The 21,818-nt window shown below is 53.9% G+C and overlaps 1 protein-coding gene across 2 annotated transcripts; it reads left to right on the top strand.

Moving 5' to 3' along the window:
• Positions 1–750: 750 nt before the first annotated feature.
• Positions 751–13,252, top strand: Kcnn4 (potassium calcium-activated channel subfamily N member 4). Of its 2 annotated transcripts, XM_004873111.3 has the most exons (9): positions 751–1,236; positions 4,219–4,314; positions 5,846–6,273; positions 7,809–7,944; positions 10,321–10,431; positions 10,554–10,672; positions 10,939–11,008; positions 12,178–12,344; positions 12,717–13,252. In XM_004873111.3, the coding sequence occupies exons 1-8, from the start codon at positions 1,078–1,080 to the stop codon at positions 12,340–12,342; spliced, it is 1,284 nt and encodes a 427-aa protein (XP_004873168.1). In that variant the 5' UTR covers positions 751–1,077; the 3' UTR covers positions 12,343–12,344; positions 12,717–13,252. The 2 variants fall into 2 exon arrangements, with proteins under 2 accessions (XP_004873168.1, XP_021106599.1); XM_021250940.2 differs by lacking the exon at positions 10,321–10,431 and having other exon boundaries at positions 920–1,236.
• The last annotated feature ends 8,566 nt before the right edge of the window (positions 13,253–21,818 follow it).

Genomic DNA, 21,818 nt, shown 5'->3' with positions numbered 1-21,818 from the left:
AATATACCACACTGTTTGAGTGTGGGCATGTGCTGTTGGGCCCCCCGTGTGGTGGCTCATTGTAGGTCTCTGGACACCTCCATTCACAGTATTCTCTGCCCATTCATCTGAACCGCATTGTGCTGGGCATACTGTGGCTGGGTGAACCAGTGTGTGCTGTGACTCATCATGATGGCTATGTGTGTGATCATGACACACACTGGTGTGTGTTTCTCTGCGCTGGGTGGCTAGGGCTGTCACAGCGTTGTGTCTGCACATATCAGGTGCCACACTCCAGGACCCTTTTGTGTTTGGAAGGTCACAGGTGCCTTGTTTACACACGTGTGCTGTGTCCAGTGGTGTCTGGTCTGACTGTCAATTCTGTGCATTTGGGTAGCACTGTTGTGTTATGTGGGTGTGTATCACCCTGCGTGTGTTGTCTGGGTGTAGCTGTCTGTGTCCAGGAATGTTGTTGCAATTTCGAACGCAACGTTTGCGCCTGTGTGTGGACAATGTCCGGGGAGCCATGTGTGCCAGGGGACGCGGCCTTGCTAAGTGCCGGCGTGTGTGTGTGTCACACACCATGTGTGTGGTGTCTGGGTGTGGCTATGGGTTTCAGAGCTTCTCGGGAGTTGTGAGTCACCCAGTATAGGTTGTGCAGTGTGCCTGAGTGTGTTAGGCTCCATCTTCGGCAGTGGGGTGTCCTGTGGTGACTGGGTGTGGTGGGTGTAGGTGTGTGTCACAAGGTGCAGACCGTTGTAGGCACAGCCCATTGTGTGTCAGTGTGTGTCTCTGCCCACGTGGATGGATGCCTCTTCCTTGCTCTGACCCAGACACACCCCAGCCCCTCCTTAGTCTGGGAAGGGGGGTTGGGGAGCCTCCCCCTACCCAGGGACCTCCCCGCCCCTCCCGCCCTGCCCTGCTGCCGTTACCACTCCCCAGAGGGCACCGGGCTCTGCCGTGCCTCTGCCTCAGAGCAGAAGCCCCGGTGCGAGCTGAGCAGCCGGCGGCCTGGAAGCCAAAGTGGCTGCCATTTGCGTACTGCGAGGTGGGGGACCTTGGGCAGGAAGCTGGCTGAGCCTCAAGACCTCAGGGGCCATGGGCGGGGACCTGGTGGCTGGCCTGGGGGCCCTGCGGAGGAGAAAGCGCCTGCTGGAGGAGGAGAAGTGGCTGGCTGGCTGGGCGCTGGCACTGGCGGGAACTGGCATCGGACTCATGGTGCTGCACGCGGAGATGCTGTGGTTCGGGGGGTGCCCGGTGAGTGGACTCTAACCCCAGGGCATAAGAGACTGGGGGCCTGCACCCCCGGGTCTGAGGGAGAAGGGGCTGCAGTCCGCACCCCCGGGTCTGAGGGAGAAGGGGCTGCAGTCCGCACCCCCGGGTCTGAGGGAGAAGGGGCTGCAGTCCGCACCCCCGGGTCTGAGGGAGAAGGGGCTGCAGTCCGCACCCCCGGGTCTGAGGGAGAAGGGGCTGCAGTCTGCACCTCTGGGTCTGAGGGAGGAGGCTGGGGACTTGGACTCCTGGTCTAAGGGAGAAGGGTCTGGGGACCTTGACTCCTAAGACCTGAAGGAGTTAGATTCTGGGGACCCTTGCTGCAAAAGGAAAGGACAAAGGCTCCTAAGAAGTTGTGATCAGACCACTGGCCGTCTAAGCCCGGGAAAGCCAGTGGGCTGAACTGATAGCCCCAGGCTTGGTGAGCAGAGGGTGGGCAGAGACTATGGCTCCCGGCTCTTTATCTGACCTCCACCACCCGTTCCCCAGGGCCTTGGCAGCAGTGGGCAGAGCCCAGAAGAAACTGGCTGGGGGCGGGGCTGGGAAATGGATCCTCCCCATCCGGATGTCCCTCATCTCCATCCTTTAGCTCAATTTCCCCCAGAATCGACCTGCCTTCAGTCTGGGAGGGAAGGAGCAGGCAGGTTTACAGTAACCTGGATTCCTGGGCCCCAGGGAAGGAGGGGCGGGGGTCTGAAGGAGAAGGCTGAGAAAGTCTGGGGGAGAGGTGCTGACTTTGAGGCCAGTGGGGAGCGGAGGGGGTAGCATGAGTCTCAGAAGGCTCCCTCCCAGAAGGTTCCTGTTCAGTCCAGGCAGTGATACGGGCAGGTAGTGGACAAGGACCGAAACTCAGGCTCGAAGGGGAACAGAATTGCTCCACAGGAAAGGAAGGGCTGCAAATCTGCCTGAGGCAAAGGTTGTGGAACTGGGCCGTGGGGTTGGGAGGGGCCAGCTGGAAGATTAGGTTGGGAGGATTCCTGGGGGCCCAGAAGCTTGGCTTGGACTTGGGGATGGGGAAGGGGACAGCTCTGAAGTGACCAGCAGCCACAGGGAGGGTCAAGGGGGGCCAGCTTCCTCTGGCCAGGCAGCCGAGGAGAGGGCAGCAGCATGGAGGGGGTGGGGCACCGAGGCCCAAGCCAACAGGAAGCATGGCCCGGGGCCTGCCCTGCGCTCCCACACTTCACCACTGCTCCCAGCAGGGGAGGTGGGGACAGAGCAGCCCTGGCAGATGAAGAGGGGCGAGAGGGTTCTTCCTCTGCTTTTCCCACTCTCAAGCCTTCCTTGCCAGGCTACGGCCCGTGAGCTGGAAGGGACTGGGGGAGTAAAGCTCTCTGAGCTTCAGGTTCCCGTCTACAAACTGAGGGTGAGGGTTCAGGTCCACAGCACAGTGTCCTCTGCAGCTCCCTTCTCACCACCGCCTCGGTGACACCCTCTCTCCTCCCCCTCCACTGCAGTCTGATTCAGCTCGTTTTGCAAGGAGGCCCGGGACACCTGCTCCCCAGGGCAGGGGCCGAAGGAGGGGCAGGGGCCGAAGGAGAGTCAGGTGCAGAAGGCTGGGGAGGACAAGGCACCAAGATGGAACTAGGGGCATGGGCAGGGGAGAAGGGCGAGGGATGGACAGAGGCCCAGAGAGAGACGGAGAGACACAGAGAGGAAAAGGGGGACAGAGAGAGCGACAAAGGGGAACGAAGGACAGCGACAGTCACAAGGATAAATAAAAAGGCTGGAGAGCAACAAGAAACGCACTCCTGAAACCTACGGAGGCAGAGAGGCTGACAGACAGAGACCCGCAAACCACAGAGCCAGAAACAACCACCCCACAGAAAGGGGAAGTCAAAAACCAGAGGGTCCAAGTGCAGACCGTTTCAGCAGAGAAAGAGGGATCAGAAGAGGAGAGGCCACCAGAGAAGTGGGCACTGCAGTGGGGAGGGGGCTGTGTCCCGCTGGAGCATGGGGAAGGGAACCAGGGAGCCACAGAAGGATGAAGGGGGTGGGGAGCGCTGGGGACAACGGCACCATTGTTCAGGGAGGGGTGGGGGAGGCCCCCCAGGGCAGGAAACTGGCCCTCTTCCCCTGCTCAGAGGCGGCACCCTGGCCCAGGCCCAGCCAGGAGAGCTGGCAGCAACTTAGGAGAAACAGGTGCAGGGCTCTGAGTACGAGGCCCAGGTGGCCCCCTTTGCCTGACAGCATCCCCCAAACAGAGCCGGACCCCTCTTAGCGAGCCCAGCAGTCCCAGTTTCCTCTAAATCTTTCCCTCCAGAATTCTAGATTCCTCCAAGGTATTGCCATACAAAGAGAGGAAAAAAGTTGGTTTCTGGAGGCCCAGTGCTTCCGGCCAGATCTGCCCTGGGCTTAGAGCCAGGAGTCAGGGCAGGAGGAGGGAGGAGAGAATGCAGGCGCAGGGCAGGGGGGCAGGGGCGCCTCTTAGACCCAGGGCTGAGGTCTCAGAGATTCCGCCCCCTGGATAAGAGCAGCGAAGGGTGTCATTTAGTTCTCTGTGACTGAATGATACTTTCTAGGCTCCTGGAACTAGGAGGGAGATGAAGTTGGTTTCTAGGGCAGGAGCAGCTGGGTGGGAAGGGGAGGGGAGGGGGCACCCTCTAGAGACCAGATGTCTTTTTCTAGACACTCTACACACATAACTGAGGAACTCTTGTTCCTGAGCAGGGGACAGGAGAATACACAGAATGTGAGGGTCAAGGCTTCCCTTCGGGGGCTGGGGGGGTCTAGGAAGAAGAGCTGAGAGGAAGGGTAGCAATGGACAGGGCTGACAGTTGGGGAGGATGAGACCCATCTCTCTGGGGACCAGAGGATGGTTTTGGACTTCCCCAAACTCCAACCTCAGGGGGAACTGATTTGGGGCTTGGAAACAGGGAAGGGGGAAAGGTAAGGACGGGGGTTTCAAAGGAAAACAGAAGCTGGCTGGCTGGAGGCCTGGGACCTCACCAGTTTTCTGTCCTCCCACAGTGGTCGCTCTACCTCTTCCTGGTTAAGTGCACCATCAGCCTTTCCACCGTCTTGCTGCTTTGCTTTATTGTCGCCTTCCACGCCAAAGAGGTCCAGGTGGGCCCCCCAAATCGTATGTACCCCATTAGCCCACCCACCCCACCACCTCCTCCTCCTGGTCTGAGTAATGAGGCTCTTCCACTCCGAGATGCATCCACACCCCGGCCCTCTGGGGTGGTAGGAACCAGAGACAGACAGTGCGACCCAGCTCCCTGGGCAGCCCCAGCCCTTCCCCGACCTGCAGCCACAGCTTTCCTCCTGTGCACTCAGGGATGCTGAGGACTCCACCTTTCCAGCCCCCGTCTTCCCTGCTTCTGCCTGCTGCTCTCTGTCCACTCTGCCCCTAGGCAGTATCTGCCCTCCCTCTGGTGCCCTCACTATCCCAGTCCCAGGCTACGTGAGGTGCCACCCAGTGCCTGCCCCTGACTTCCCCATCCCCAGGCCAATATCTTCCCACCCTTGTCCTCCCACCTCCCATCTCCCCAGGTCCTGCTGCCCCATACACTGGCATAGAACACGGAGATTATTAGCCATGCATGGTAACCCTGGCACGTAACAGGCCTGGGACATAAGAGGCTCCCAGTAAAAAGTACACATTAACATCTTCATTAATAACAGTGCTAAGCTGGGCGTGGTGGTGCACTCTGATCTCTGCACCTTAGAAAGCAGAAGCAGGAGGATGGCAGGTTCAAGCCCAGCCTGGGCAACTTAGTGAGTTAGCGAGACCCTGTCTCCAAGCAAAAAATAAAAAAGGGCCGGGAATGTAGCCCACTGGCAAGGTCCTGGATTCAATCCCCAGCACAAATGTGTGTGTGTGTGTGTGTGTGTGTGTGTGTGTGTGTGTGTGTGTGTGAGAGAGAGAGAGAGAGAGAGAGAGAGAGCAGTTAATTGGCCTGGGCCACTGAACTTGTAGCCTAGGACACCATTCCCCACCTGAGAGATCTGGACCTCAGTTTCCCAATCTACAAAATGGTTGTAATTATATCAGTCTCACAGTGTTGTGAGCTGAGTCAGGACATGAAAAGGGGGTGGATCAGTGCCCAGTGCACCCAAAGCACTCTGTAAATGTTTGCTATTGTTATTGCTATGCCATTTACTACCAGAGTCCCCAGAAGCAAGGGTAGGACAAGCATCCGGGAATGTAGGACCCAGAGAGTGTTGTGTTCACTACAAGCCTCAGCACATAGAACATGGCCAAGCACACAGTAGGTTCTCAGTAAACGTGGCTGGGCACATAGTAGGCGCTCAATTAGTGCCCAAGGAATGCAAGTTCTGTCCCCACCCCCGCCCATGGTACTGGGATGGAGCCCAGGGCCTTGCATGCTCGGGGCAAGCGCTCTGCCACTGAGCTGCACCCTCACTGGGACTTTGAGTTCTAGACTTGAGCAGAAACTGAGGGGAGGGGACCAGGCAGAGCCAAGTCCTCTGAGCTCCTGCCCTGCTCCTTCCTCAGCCCTCCCCAGCCCCATGCCCTGCGCTCTCTCTCCCCCTCCAGGGCCAGCGACGCCCCACCTTATCTCGGGGCGCAGACTGGCCGGCCGCCGCCTGACCTGCACCTGACCCCTCCCCTGTCTGCCCTTCCCGGCAGCTGTTCATGACCGACAACGGGCTCCGAGACTGGCGCGTGGCGCTGACCCGGCGGCAGGTGGCGCAGATGGTGCTGGAGCTGGCGGTGTGCGGGCTGCACCCCGCACCGGTGGGGGCTCCGCCCTGCGTGCCGGGTTCCGAGGCGCAGCGGGCCGCCACGCAGGCCTGGCGGAGCTTCCTAGGCGAAGGGGAGGCGCTGCTGTCCTTGGCCATGTTGCTGCGCCTCTACCTGGTGCCCCGCGCTGTGCTCCTGCGCAGCGGAGTCCTGCTCAACGCGTCCTACCGCAGCATCGGCGCTCTCAACCAGGTCCGCTTCCGCCACTGGTTCGTGGCCAAGCTGTACATGAACACGCACCCCGGCCGCCTGCTGCTCGGCCTCACGCTTGGCCTCTGGCTCACCACAGCCTGGGTGCTGTCTGTGGCCGAGAGGTGAGAGGGGCCTGGGGCGAGGAGGGAGGAGACAGCAGACAGCAGAGGCTGCCCTGTCCGGTGGTGTAGGTTGAGGCCAACAGCGGGCCAGGCTCACACTTCCACAGACACACACGCACACACGCACACCTTTGAAGCCCACTTGCCAGGCTCCCAGGCCTCTCCTGCCTCAGCTTTCCAGGCATCTGCTCCTCCTCCAAACCCAAGCTCTAGGACCTGGCTAGCATTTGCATCTGCCTCGGAAGAAGGGGACATCTTTTCCAAATTAGCACAGAGCGGGCCATTTGGAGCTGCTTTGGAGAACTGCCTGCCGGGAACTGGGACCAGCTTCCTGGCTGCTGCCTGCGAACTATAAAACGACTTGGAGCTTGTACGCTTTCCTCAATCCCACTTTTACAGAGAGAAATGGGAAGTAGTCCTAGGCAGTGTGGTTCCCAAAATGTGGTTCCAGGGCCAGCAGCAGCTGCTTGCTGCAAATGCAGGTTCTCAGGCCCCTCAAAGACCTATTGGATACAAGGCTCTGGGGAGTAGAGCCCAGAAATGTTTTTCTTTTTGTTTGTTTGTTTTGTTTTTTGGTACTGGGGATTGAACTTGGGTCCTTGTACTTGTGAGGCAGGCACCGGAACCACTGAGCTAAACCCCCGGCCCCAGCAATGTTTTAAGAAGCCCTCCAGGTGATGCCCACCCAAGTTAGAGAACCTCTGGCTTAGGGCATCTGGCAAAGGACTCTGAAGGCAAGTTGGAGAACAAGAAAATCTGGCTTTCGATGTCTCCTCTCTGTGCCTCAGTTTCCTCATCTGTAAAATGGGTGTTAAGTTCTGTCATCTTTAAAGTCTCCTGGCAATTCTGTTCTTTTATGATTTCAAGCTCCTCTGTTTCCCAGTGTCTTCATTTTCCCAGAATCTTCATGATTCCCAATCAGTCAGAATCAGGATGAACGAATGATCCCTCCCCACCCTTGTCATGTTTCTCCTCTGGAAAACAGGGAGATGGGGAAGGAGTCAAAGTCCAAAAGTCCAAGGCAGAAGTCCTCAGACTTGAATATACTTGGGAACAAGGCTGTGGGCTGCTTAGCACTGCAGACCTATCCCTGCCACTAGAGACTCTAATTTAAAGGCTCTAAAATATCCAGGACCCTTGTGAAGGAAGCGTCCCCTGATGATCTGGATCCCAGGAGCCTGTGGGCTCAATTAGACTAATCTGGACTTTCCCATGTGGACGGCCCTAAATATCCCCTTCTGTGAAGAAACCGGGAAGGAAAGGATCCTGACAAGCCTTTCTAGAGTCAGCTCACAACCCACAGCCCAGAGTGGCTGGGTATCTTGGCCGAGTCACACAGCAGATGGAGAAGCCAGGATGGAGGCCAGGAAGGCCCTCCAGAGCCCAGAACCTCCTGGCTTTCTGTTCAGGTTGCTTCTTGGGAGGGAGAATAAACATGGGGTGGGGAGGGGAGCGGAGGGAGTAGAAGAGATAGGGGAGAGGGGAGCAAACACCAGCAGGGTAGGGGTTCGGAAGTAACCTACCTTCCCCCATAGGCAGGCTGTTAATGCCACCGGGCACCTGTCGGACACACTGTGGCTGATCCCCATCACGTTCCTGACCATCGGCTATGGGGACGTGGTGCCGGGCACCGTGTGGGGCAAGATTGTCTGCCTCTGCACTGGAGTCATGGTGAGTAGTGCCCCCACCCAGACCCGGCCTCAGGGCCCAGAAACCAGAGCCAGCATGGGTTCTCAGGCAGACCTCCCGAGTGAGAAACTCAGGGGCTGGACCTTCCTCGGCTTTGCTCCCTCTTCAGGACTCGGACACCCCACCTCCTTCCTTTTCTTTAATACTGGAGGCTGAACCCAGGGCCTTTGGATTGAGCTAAATCTCCAGGCCTTGATTTTATTTTGAGATAGGGTCTTTCCTAATAAATTGCTCATGCTGGTCTCAAACTTTTGATCCTCCTGCCTCAGCTTCCCAGATTGCTGGCTCCTATTTCTTTTTTTTTTTTTTGATACCCAGGATCGAACTGACCTTGCACTTACGAGGCAGGTGCAGTGGCACTAAGCTAAATCTTGGCCCCTCCTATTTTTTTCTTTTTTTGTGTGCCAGGGATCAAACTCAGGGCCTTGTCCCTCCTATTTCTTTTTATTTATTTATTTTTTTGGTACTGGGGATCGAACTCAGGTCCTTCCGCTTGCCAGGCAGGCAGCAGAACCACTGAGCTAAATCCCCGGCCCTCTCCTATTTCTTTTTAATACCAAGGAATCCTCCCTCTAAGTCCTTGCTCTTCAAAACGTAGAACTTTATCCTCCTCAGGGATTCAGGCTTTTGACTTCCAGCCCCATTTTCTTCCAGGGGTCCAGTCTCCTGCCTCCATCAGGGCCATCCAGTCATCATCAGGAGCGTGCCTTTAGGGCCAGTCTCCAAGGGTTCAAATCCCACTTCTGCCACTTTCCAGCTAGGGAGCTCAGGCAAGCCACAGAATCCCCCTGGGCCTTAATTTCCTCATCTATAAAATGGGGGTGCCGATACTAGTATGCTCCTCATGGGGTTCAGAGTTAGGCCATGTACAGTATAGGCTTCCCAAGGGAGCCTAATGCCTAGAAAGTGCTCAGTAAATGCAGCTGGGGTCCTTGTTATGATAACGATCCCAGATGTCCAGCTTCTGGTCCCTCAAGGGTGAGGCAAAGGCTTCCAAGCCCCAGACCCAAGCTCCTCCCCAGAGTCAGCCTCCTCCTGAACCCCAACATCTACCTCCTTCCTGCCAGGCCCCCACCCCCTTCCTCAGCACGTGAGAGTCCAGGCCACCAGCTCTTTCCGGAAACTGACACTGTGCTGCCCACTGCCAGATGAAGGAGTCAGCCGTCCTGTTCCTCCCACCCAGCCCATCCCCCTCAGGGCCCACCACCCAGTGTCCTGGCCTCTGCCTCCCTACAAGACCTATGTTCCCATGCCCACAGGTACCTAAGCCACCAGCCCCCGATGCTGCTGCAAGGAAGGACATGTTGAATCTCTAAGCCCTGGGTCCTCGGGTGATGAACGGGGTGTCAGGTAGTCTTTGAGACAAGGGAAGAAAGGCAGAGACTCAGCCAGAATACTTCCAAAGGGCGGGGACCTGCAGCCTTAGGGATGCCTGGGGCTTCCACCCTCATTTGACAGAAGGGGAAACTGAGACCCAGAGAGATAGGGCAATGTACACCAAGCTTACAGTCCCTCCTGGCTGAAAGGTTCCAGGGTACAATGGAGTAGCAATCGCTTACTTTGGTTGGGCACACACTTGTGCCCGTCTCAGCCCTATAAATGCTTCCTGGGTGTCGGCTCACAGAATCTGCAGTGACACTGGAAGAGTGTGCCCATTTTACAGATGGTAAACCAATCCTGAGAGGTTGAATGGCTTGCTCAGAGCTGGGCTTGGAACCAGGGACTCCGGGGAGCCCGAGTTTGTGATCACTGAACTGTGCTGAGTAAGGGAGAGCTGAGGCACACAGGGTGGGAGCTGCAGAGGAGGGGACACTGTTACTCCAGGACAGGCAGGCTGCATCCCAGAGCCTCTGGGATCCAACAGCGCCTGAAGATCAGCAACCTTGGGAGAAGGAAAGGAGGAGAAGCTGTTGGCAGAAGGCGGGCAGACTGAAGTTCCAGGAAGTGGGAGCCTAGGCAGAGAGTAGAGTGGGGGAACGGGGTCCTAACAGAGTGTCATGTCTCCCTGAGCTCATGGTAGAGAGACGGGGAGATGAGAGATGGTCCAGGAGGGAGAGGACAGGGCCAGAGCTGGGCGAACCTGCAGGGGTGGGAGGGTGAGGGACACTCACCCATGACTGATGGCCAACTAGGTGTGGACAGTGAGGGGGAAGGGCACCAGGACCAGCCTTCCCTTAGCCTCCCCTCCCTCTCTCGATTGTGCCCTAACGAGAGAGGACGTTCTGCTGATGGAGTCCCTCAGCAAGTGGGTGTGATCGAAGCGGCCCCCTTGGCCGTTGGAAGGCTTCTGGAGAGGGTGGTGGCGCAGGGCTGGTCCCAGAGTTGCACAGGCGCATGTCACTGTGCCCCTGCCCACAGGGGGTGTGCTGCACAGCCCTGCTGGTGGCTGTGGTGGCTCGGAAGCTGGAATTTAACAAGGCGGAGAAGCACGTGCATAACTTCATGATGGACATCCACTATACCAAGGAGGTGAGGTGGGCACAGGGCACCCGGAGCCGGGAATCCCGGCCCTCGCCCACTTCTCAAGCCCCCAGGAGTCCCGACCCCAGCCCCCTCGTCCCGGACACTGACACTGTGCCACCCACCACCAGATGAAGGAGTCAGCTGCACGCCTGCTGCAGGAGGCCTGGATGTACTACAAACACACACGCAGGAAGGAGCCCCGGGCCGCCCGTAGGCACCAGCGCAAACTGCTGGCCGCCATCTACACGTGAGGACCCTCTGTGTGTGTTCTTGTCACCTCTGCATGGCTGCATGTCGGGACACTGTGTGACAGATGTCCCCGGGTCTGACCGTGACCCCGTGTGTCTGTGGGCAGTCATTTCCCCACTGCGGGTGGAGATCATCGGCACCCCTCCCGCCCCTTCAGCTCTTCCTGTTGTGTGTCTGTGTGGGTCTCTCCTGCCCTCAGCCATCCCAGAGCTAGGGCTAGATTAGGGTTGGGTGTAGGAGATCTGACCCCCGCTTTGCCCACAGCTTCCGTCAGGTGCGGCTCAAACACCGAAAGCTCCGGGAACAAGTGAACTCCATGGTGGACATCTCTAAGGTACCAGGCTCCAGCGGGAGGAAGTGTGGGTGAGGGGGAGGCCAGGGCTGCTGGGTGGGAACCCGTGGGACAGGCCCAGCACACACAGGTTCGAAGCAGAGATTTATGGCTGAATGAAGGATGGAATGAAGCAATAAAGAGCTTCTTACATATACATGAGATGTGAATGCCTTTTAAACTTAAATTGTACAAAGAACTCCAACGTTTGATTTTTGAATTATCTTTACGATCAAGTTACTTACATGTGGATGGATATAAAATTCCTTCCCACTATGACTGTTATACAATAAAACCAAAGCAAATTTACAAACCAAGCCCAAACATACACTGTGAAACCAATAAAGTTCCACTTTACAACACCGGCAGGAAGACAGGCAGCATTGTTTTGGGACAGCTCAATCTCTGCCACTGCAGTGAGGGAGGGGACCAGGGACGGAGGGGCCCTCGCGCCAGGCAAGTCTGGGGTGACTCTCCCAGGGAGACTTTGATCTCAGCAGTGCCAAGTGTAGTGGCACCACGGCCCCCTTGGCCTGGCTCAGGGCCCCTTCTCTGTCTGGCTGCCTTTGCTTTTTCTCATTAGTCCGCAACAATTCAAACAGTGGCTCTTGGCACCAGTGCCATGGTAAACACAGGCACAGATACAGTCCCCAAATTGCATGGCAGGGTGAGAGGAGGTGCTGGCCCAGATCTGCCAGAAGGGCCAGGTGGTAACCTCTGAAGACAGGGAGGCCAAAACATGGAATTCAGGAATTCCTACAGAAAGCTCACGATCGAGGGTCCCACGCTGAGTCCTAGAGTAACAGCGTGGTCGAGGGCTACCTGGGTCTTGAAGCCAGGCACCATCAGCTGCACACACACCTAAGGGGTGCTGATGACAGCCCAAGCCCTCTCCCAGGTGCTGCTGTAAGTGGGTCATTTAATAGCTCCATGCCTCAGTTTCCTTGGTGGCAAGATGGGAAGAGGATTCTACTCCCCACAGCTTTTAAGAGGATCTTAAACTCTACAGGAAAGGAGCCTGGCCAAGTAGCTGGGACTTGGATGGTGGAAAAGGCAGCAGTCATTACTGAGTGGCTCTCTAGGGCTAGTAAGGACTCGTCATTGTTGGCTCCCTTGCTTATTCTGGAGAGGGAGGGGGCCCCCTGATACCTCAGCCCTCTTTTCCCACCCAGATGCACATGACCTTGAGTGACCTGAAGCAGCGTCTGAGTGACTCACACGAGGCCCTAGAGAAGCAGATCGATGGGCTGGCGGGGAAGCTGGACACCCTGAGCGAGCTGATCAGTGCTGCCCTGGGCCCGAGGCAGCTTCCAGAACCCAGTCAGGAGGCCACGTAGCGGTGAGGGGGCTGGGACAGGCGAGAAGGAGAGTGTCCCGTGTGGCCCTGGCCTGGAGACAAGGCCACCCTTTCTCTTGGGCTCTGGCTTGCCAGGAGGAGAGGACTCTTCGTTCAGGCTGGACTGGCAGTAAAGGAGGGGGACTTTCCTTCTCCCCTCCCTGTGTCGTGTCTTAGGGCCTTCTCCCTTTCTGTGCACAGTCTGTCTCCCTCTGTCTGTCCTGCGCCCCGTGCAGGTGCCCCCCTGTACCCTGCTCACGCGGTGCACACCCCCGCCCCACCCGCTAGGTCCTGGCAGCCTTCAGCCCCGGGAGTCTATTCTGATGCCCTCCCTCTGCTCCGGCCTCCTGTCCACCCATCTCTCTATCTCCCCAGGACCTACACAGGAGGAATCAGACTGCTTTCCCCAGGATGGAGGCCCCTCATCCAGCCCTGTGGATAAAGCGCCTCTTGCATGAGGACTTGGGCTGGGCCGACTCACTCACTGGCAGCACCCGCCAGGGGACACTGGCTCAAGGCGGAGCCTTGGCCCTCCAGAGGCCCCAAATGAGAGCATGTGCTACAGCCCCACACGCCCTCATTAAAACCTTTCCGCCATGCTGCTATAGATGACTTTCAGTAAAAAGTGGAGGTGTCTGGGGTGGGACCCGGGTCCCAGCAGAGGAGGGGACCAGGGGGCCCGGAGTCCAGGATCCTGGGAAGCTTCAGTTACCGCTGGACGGCACAGCTGAAAGAACAAGATCTGCGAGGCGGGAGGCGGCGCCCCCTAGCGGATAGCAACAAGGACACCGTTTTTCCGAAGCTGCAGAGACTATGGGAGTGTGGGGTGTGGGGCGTGGGGCGTGGGGTGTGGGGCGGGGTTGCAACTCACCAGTCTCTGCTCATATACTTTGTAATAAATGTTAACAAAATCAGTTACTGTTTCTTTCTAAACACTCCAAACTGGCAGGTCCTCCAGTGGAAAGTACTTGCACTGACTGAACCTCAGTTTCCCCATCTATAAGGAGGCTGGGTGGTTTTAGTGCCCTCCCCACTGAATGGGGGGTGGGTTGTCCTCAACCTCCTGCCCAGGTCTCTAAGGCCAAGAGCAAGGGCTTCAAATTCTGACCAACTGGGCTCAAATCCTGCTTCTGCCACCTACTTGCTGTGTGATCTAGGGCAAGTGGCTTTACTTCTCTGGAATGTTACTTCCTCTGTCAAAATGGGCTGCCTCCCCATGGAACCACTGTGGAGATCAGAACAGCTGGCACAGAGGGCTGAGTACTTAGTAAGAACCACATCTATGAGCGACAATCATTTTTAGTGCAGCCATTAATGTCCCTTTCTTCATGCCTCACCAGGCCTAGACAACAACTCACCAACTGGCAGGCACCCTACCGCCCCACATAACAGCATTATATCTGCTCAAGAGGAGTCTGCTAGGTCTGAGTGGAAAGGGCAGGGGCTGCCATCGGGCTACCATGTTCCCAGCTCTGTGAACTCAGTTGTTTCTTCCCCATGGCACTGGGGATTGAACCTAGGGCCTTTGCACTATCCAGCTCTTTTTAATTTTTTGAAATTTTGAGACAGGGTCTTGCTAAGTAGCTCACCCAGGCTGGGCTTGAACTTGCCATCCTCCTGCTTCAGCCTCCCAGAGTGCTGGGATTACAGGTGTGCACCACCACATTATGCTTGGTCCGCTTTCTATGAATCATCAGAACCACTCCCTGACCCCTCTAATAGTACAGATGTAGAAACTGAGGTCCCAAGAGCAGTGGTCCTGACCCAAGGACCTCAACTCTCAAGCTCAGCATCCAGCTGCAGAGCCCAGATTCACACCAGCCTGTCCTGGCCCCTGCTGCGGTGAGTCAGAGGCCAGGCCTTGGGCCTTGAACGGGTCTGCTCCCATAGTAGCTTCATCCTGGTTGCAGGGCTGAGTCATCTGCTTCCTCACTGTGGGGGAAACCCAGGCTGAGTCAGCCTCTTCTGAAGAGCTATCTTTGGATTTCCTTCACAGCCCCCCAGCCCTGAGGACTAAATCAGGGCCTCTACCACCCACTGCCACTTGCTGTCCTCCCCCTGGATGCCAGCCACTTGGGAGTGAAGGCAGGGACTCAAGGAGGGGACAGATGAACTTGCAAAGACATCAAGACACCCGTCCCCTGCGAGCAGCCCCGCTAGCCAAGCTCATTCCTCTGAGACCGTTCTTTCTGTGCTCCACTTCCCTTTCGCTGGCAACCCCTTCCTGCTCCTCCTGTAGCCTTGGCTCAGCTGTCTGGGTCCTCCAGGAAGTCCTCTCTAGGAACCTGTACCTGTCATAATATTTACTGGGTCAAGCACCATGCTACACTCAACATAAATGATCTCACAAAAGAGGGCACTGTAGGGCTCATTTAACACATGAGGAAACAAAGTCATAGAGAGACTCATAAACTGCAAAGAGGCGGGGAGCTGAAATGTGACCCAGGGATACTGGCTCAAGGGCCTGCCACGTGGTCCACTGGCTCCTTCAGATACTTGGGCATCAACTCACAGTGTTTCCATTTTTTCTTTTTCACTGTTGTGTCTTCAACACCCAGGACATGATCAGAAGCCAGGCCACAGCATGAGTCTGGGGCTCTGTCCTCTAGGTTCCGGCCACTTCCCTCTCCTCTTTCTGCTCTGCGTCCATGCTCGCAGCAGGACTGCGTGGCCTAAGGAGGTGGGTGCTTGCCCCAGACTATACAGCAGCCAGGGCCTCCAGGACCTTCCCAACACTCACACAAACCCCTCTCCGGCTCCCATGCCTCTCCTGTCAAAGTCTAGCTCCCAGGCCTAGCTCTTTTTTCCTCTAACTGAGAAATCTTTTACATAAATATACATTTGAAATGTAACCTCAATCAATTTTTACAAACACGCATCTGAGTGGTCACCACTCAGATCAAGAGAGAAGCTTCGGGTCCTCTAAAGCTCTCCTGTCACTCCCAGCCAATGCCCTCCTCTGCCCCTAGTGTCCACCACTGTGACCCTGCCAGGCTCCATGGCCCTGCACAGCCACCCCTGCAGCTTGGCTTCCCCAGGGCACAGCGGCGCCCCAGCGTCAGCACTCCCAGGAGTCACTTGGGGACTCTCCAGGGCCTGGCCCGGTCCCCCTCCCCCCACTCCTCTGCCCTCTCTGTCCTGGCTGCTGCCAGCCCTGGGCTCCTCTTCCTTCCCAAACATTCTTTGTCTAACTGCCCACTGTGCTCCCCTCTCATCTGCCCTGTCTGCTCAGAACAAATATCTTCAGGATTTGTCCAGTTTCTTTATTACAGCTTATAAAGGAAGCCTCTGCACGTCAACACCAGACCAGCAGTGCAAAGAACTGCTTGGAGCTTTTGTGCTGAGAGGAACAGCTGCCAACACACAAAAGCCAGGAGAATGCTTTGTGCAGTTTGGAAGGGGTGTCAAATGGAAAGACTTTCTTTCCTTTTACCAGGATGAGCTGACCTTTCAGTTCAAGGCCAAGCCACTCTTGTGGCCTGTCCACACGCTCATTTCCTTAAGAACCTGCTCCTATAGGCCTGGGGATTTAGCTCAGTGGCACCGTGCCTGCCTCAAGAGCGCAAGGTCCTGGGTTCAATCCCCTGTACCAAAAAAAAAAAAAAGATGGCTTAACCATAACCTGTAGTTAAAACATTATAATTTGGCAAGTGCAAAGACCCGAGTTTGATCCCCGGTACCAAAAAAAAAGAACCTGCTCCTAAACAGGGCACAGTGGCACATGGCTATAAACTCAGCTACTTAGGGGGCCGGGGATTTAGCTCAGTGGTTTTGCCACCTGCTACGCAAGTGCAAAGACCTGAGTTCGATCCCCGGTACCAAAAAAAAAAAAAACTCAGCTACTTAGGAAGCTGAGGCAGGAGGACAGCAAATCTGAGGTACCCTAGGAAACTTAGTGAGACCTTGTTGCAGAATTTTTAAAAGTAATCAAATAAAGAGGGCCAGAGATGAAGCTCAATGGTAAGCACTTGTCTAGCATGCACAAGGCCCTAGGTTCAATCCCTAGTACTGAAAAACACACAAAGCCTAGAATCAGAACAAACTCCTGCTTCACACAACATGAGACTTTCATAGAAGGAGGTAAAGAAGAGGATCAAGATGTGATATGTGTATGTACTGATTTCCCAGTGAGTGCATTTATTATGCATCACAAACATGCACTAATGTACAAGGAAGGGGGAGAAAACATACTGTCCAGTTTCGCTTACATGAAGTTCAAAACAGACATGGCCACTCCATCGTGGCAGGCAGGCAGGCAGGCATCAAGTCAGGGGTTGCTGCTGGAGTGAGGGAACTGGCAGGGAAAGGGCACAGGGAAAATCTCAAATATGTTGGAAATGTTATCTGGTTACTGGCTACACGAGCTCAGATATTTGCAAACATTCATTGACCTTCCCTTTAAGATCAGTGTCCTCAATGTACCACTAAGTTAACATTTCACCCCAAAGCAGATAAAGGCAAATAAGTATTGCTAGCTTTTCCTTCTAGAATATGCATCATGGCGGTGAGAAGTTTCTATAACATACATGGACTGGACGACTGAAGCCCTGTCCTTCTCACAGTGGCCCACGTCCACCTCCCGCCCTCCAGTCAACCTCCCTTCCCACCGGCTCCAGTCCTGGCTCCTCGGATGTCCCTGCTCCTCAGCCTCTCTCCAGGTGCTGCTCCTTCCCCTGACCCCTAGTGTGGTGTGCCTGGGGCCTTCTTGTTTTCTCCAGCCCCTCAGCACAGATGATCTCAGCAAATCCAAGGCTTTGAATATCATCTACGCCAGCAGCTCTAAAATTTAGCATGTTCATATAGTTGTTGATAAAAGGACAGGGCATCTGTGACTTGCTTAAAACAAATACAACTCGTGGCAGGATAAAAGAGTAGATAACTGTCAATTACTGGGCAATGGGTACATGGGAGTTTTTATACTGTGATATCTTTGTGTATGTTTTAAAAATCTGTAATGAGGGCCGGGGATTTAGCTCAGTGGTTCTGACGCCTGCCTGCCTCACAAGTGCAAGGATCCAAGTTCAATCCCCAGTACCAAAAAAAAAAAAAAAATCTGTAATGAGCCGGGTGTGGTGGCACATGCCCATAATCCCTGTACTTGAGAGGGTGAGGTAGGAGGATCATCATGAGTAGAGGCCAGCCTGGGGTACATAGTGAGTTCAAGGCCAGCCTGAACTACATAGGGAGATCCTGTCTCAAAAATATCTGCAATGAAAAGACAGAAAAAGCCAGACGTGGTGGTGCACACCTGTAATTCCAGCATTCAGGAGGCTGAGGCAGGAAGATGGAGAGTTTAAGACCAACCTGGGATATATAGTGAGTTCAAGGCCAGGTACCCCAGCTTCTCGCCTAATTCCAACTGCTTAAAGTCCAATGTACATCTCAAAGTTAAGAAGTTCAAGCTGGGTGTGGTGGCAAACACCCGTAATCCCAGCACTTGTGAGGCTAAGGCAAGAGGATCGCTACAAGTTCAAGGGCAGCCTGGGGTACGAAGCGTGACCCTGCCTCAAACAAACAAACAAACAAACAAATCCCAGTAAAAAGTATCACTCTTCATCTAGTTGGTCAGGCCCATAACCTTGAGAACTCTTTAATGTTGTACCTCATGATGTTTTGATATATGTATACTTTATGAAATGGCTCAATCAAGCTAATTATCATGTGCCTTCCACCACATAGTTATTTTTTGGTGGTGAGAACACTTAAAACCTGCTCTTTGAGTGATCTTCAAGTCCACACCACCTTGTTATTAACTCCAGTCATCATGCTGGACAATAGATCTGGAGGGTAACTTTGGAGTCACCCCCGAGTCATGCTTCCTCTCATGCCCGTTTATCTCTGGCTCTACCTGCCAAATGGATTCCAGTCCTTGACCCTCCTCACCTGTCTGCCAGCACCGCCTCTTCTTAGGCCTCTCCAGTCATCTCGCCCCGGGAGGTGGGGCAGTTTCGTCACCTCCTGCTTCCACTCTTGCCAGGCAGTGGGCCATTCTCCTTGCAGCACTCAGCACTGTTTCCATTTTGTTTTTGGGGGACAGTTACTAGTCATAGGTACTAGTCATAGGTACTAGTCATAGGTACTAGTCAAACTTAACACTTTCTTAAGGTCTTCCTCTCAGCTCTAACCACAGGCAACCACTATAAATCTTTGTTGTTCACTAGGGAGATCTTTTAAAAACATACATTGGAGGGGCCAGGGATTTAGCTCATTGGTTTCGCCACCTGCTGCGCAAGTGCAAGGACCCAAGTTCCTTCCCGGGGCCAGCGGGGAAGGGGACAAAACAAAACACATACATTGGAACACGCTGGTCCTTGCATATAGCACTCCAATGGCTTCTACACACTTGCAAGGTCCAAATCCTTATGATGGCCTACAGGGCCCCATGTAACCTGGTCCTGCCTACATCTCTGTCTCTAAATGATCCTGTCCCTCTGCCCTTCCCATTGCTCTGCTCCAGTCACTCTGGCCACCTTGACAATCCTTGAAGAGCCAGTCTGTGATCTTGTGAAATACATATTTGGTCCTTGAGTCCAGGGGTGCTGCTCTGGAGGCTGAGGTAGGAAGATCACATGGGCCCAGCAACATAGTGAGACTCTACATCCAAAACACACACACACACACACACACACACACACACACACACACACACATTTATCTTTGTCTCTATTTCCTGGCATATAACCCCTAAAATCCTTGGACTTTCCCAAGTGAAAGTGTGTTTTTCTATGCTAATGAGCTGACTGCGGTCAGTCAGTGGCTTCAGGGTGAGAGGTGGTCACTAGAAAGACCCAGGGATTAGAGCACAGGGACTTTCAGCCCCACCCCCAACCTCCAGGGAAGGAAGAGGGGCTGAAGGTTGAATTAACTAACAATAGCCAATGATGGAATCAATCGTGCCCACACAGTGAAGTCTCTAAAAGAGATGGGTCTGAAGAGCTTCTGGAAAACTAAACACATTTGTCCAGGGATAAAAACACCCCGGCTTGGGAATGGCACCTGGCGGGGAGGGGAGACAGTCAGTCAGTGTCACAGCCGAGCTGAACTACAGGACACCCGGCAGTGTGGTGTCTGCTGCAGATCTGCCCCTGCCTGGCATGTGGGAAAGTCCCCGCAGCCCACAGCTGCTGTCAGAGCAGTTGCAAGAGCCGGTGGGGGAACTGAAACCGAGTTTGTTTTTCCTCTCACAGGTCTACTCACACCTCAGGGCCTTTAGGTTACCAGTCTCCAGCATCTTCGAAAGGTTCATTTCCTTCTCTTTTCAGGCTTCTGCTCAAATGTAAGCATTGTGACTACTTGTCACTCTGTGGCTTCTGTTACTCTGGATGATTCCCTTTTATTGATTCGGGTTTAAAACTAACATATATATATATATATATATATGTATGTAGTGTACAACATATTTTATGTATATGTTGTCAAATGGCTACATCAAGCTAATTAACATCTGCCTTACCTCACATAGTTAAATTTTTGTGTGTGTGGTGAGAACACTTAAAATCTACTCTCAGCAAAATTCAAATGTATGACATACTAACTGTAGTCACCTCACTGTATATTGGAGCTCTTAGACTTGTTCCTGTTTAGCTGAAATTTTGTATCTTGTAACCAACACCTCCCGGTCCCCCCACCACTGATGTTCTGTTCTTCCAAGCATCTTTTACCTGATGTCATCTGTGCCACTGAGATATATGCTGGGCAAACAGAGGGCAGGTGCTGTCCCATTCACTACAGGATTCCAGCCCACAGCTGTCCTGGCAGATGACCAGAGCTCCACAGCTCATTCAATACATGAATGCATGAAACCAACAGAGAAATTATAAAGAGATGAATGGACTGACTGGCAATGGCTCTCAAAATTCCCAGCACATAGCCTTTGACTCAGAAATTGTACTTCAAACAAGATATTCTGGCATATGCACACAATCAGATGTACAAGGATATTAATGACAACAAATGTTAATAAGAACAGAAGTTCAGAAACAATCTGAATGTCCATCATAGGACACTGTTCCTAATGGACGGGGTAGCCACACGGCAGCATTCCACGCTGCTAACATGGTGTCTGGCTGCCCTGCTGACTCACCACTGGGGCCCTCAGCACTGGGGAAAGTGTGGGCCCGCCCTGGAGTGAGGCAGGCTTGGCTTGGAATCCAGGGCCTCCAATCAGCCCCTTCTCTCTTCCAGACTCATTTTTCTGCATCTGACAAATGAGGAGGAAGGAAAGCTGTAGTAGGATATTCATAAAGCAGGGAAAACAGAGCCTGGTATCCAGGGGGCCCAAAGTCAGTGCCAGGACTCTTCTTCTCTTTTTTTTTTTTGGTACCGGGGATCGAACTTGGGTCCTTATGCTTTCAAGGCAGGCGGCAGAACCACTGAGCTAAATCTCCGGCCCTTCTTCTCCCTTTTTAAGTCACTCCTGCCTCTAAGGGTTACCTGGATATAAAACTGGAAATGAAGGGTGATATGGGGTTGAGGAATTCAAGTTAGAAACACTGATAATGGCCAAAGAGGAAGATGTAGCAAGGGACACTGAAAGACATAATCCAGGGGTGGTCTGTCATGTGTATCTTCATTAAAAAACACTCACTGATAAAAGCAAAATGCTGAGATGTTCTAAATTTAATTACCAGCGATGGAAGAGAGATGGGGGAAGGTCAATCAGTTAACAATTAAGGGCCAAAACCAACAAAAGACCACTTCGCATTCTGAATATACATTAAAGCTTTAACTCAAATCCCATCCTGACCATATCTGGCTTATAAAGTCAGCAAACTCAAAAGGAACAAGAACTTTTATGGACTCCCCTCCTATCCCCAAACATCCCCCCTTTAAATTACCCCACCCCTCATCTAGAGCCAACATAAATTTAATACAATTTATGATTTCCTTCTCCAAATTTTCATTATAAAAATACTCTTAGCTCTAGTCCAGCAGACATTTTTCCAACCACTATCTAGCCGACTGCTGGAAGAAGCCCAGGGCCTGGTCTGTTTTTTTGTCTAGGATCTGTAACGGCTCAAAAAATACTCGCATTTTGAATTCCTTGGTCTCCAGAGTTCTGGTTTAACATCACAATGTCTCAGAAGACTCCATAAACTCAGAACTCGGGAATCAGTCTGTGTGACTGTGTTGCCGGCTAGCTTGGGTTCTTGGTTTAGTACAAATGGAAATTAAAACTAAAGCACCAATTTTCTTTTTTTTTTTTTGGTACCAGGGATTGAACTCGGGACCTTGTGTTTGCGAGGTAGACAGCGGAACCACTGAGCGAAATCCCCAGTGCTTAAAGCACCAATTTACAGGGAAAAAAAAGCTTTAACTGGAGTGAGAGAGGGAAGGCAGGAAAGGGGGGGGGGGTGGCTGGACCGGGCACACTCTGACACAGGGCTTCAGCCCCGCCCACCTGTAAAGATTGAATGGGGGAGCCCAGGAATTTAGCTCAGTGGTGCCGCCAATACTAAAAGGAAAAGATTGAATGGG

Source organism: Heterocephalus glaber, unplaced genomic scaffold (assembly GCF_053883595.1).
Source record: "Heterocephalus glaber isolate CG9 unplaced genomic scaffold, H.glaber_assembly_v1.0 deba00001744, whole genome shotgun sequence".
NCBI lineage: Eukaryota > Metazoa > Chordata > Mammalia > Rodentia > Bathyergidae > Heterocephalus > Heterocephalus glaber.
This window is presented reverse-complemented; position numbering and strand designations above follow the sequence as displayed.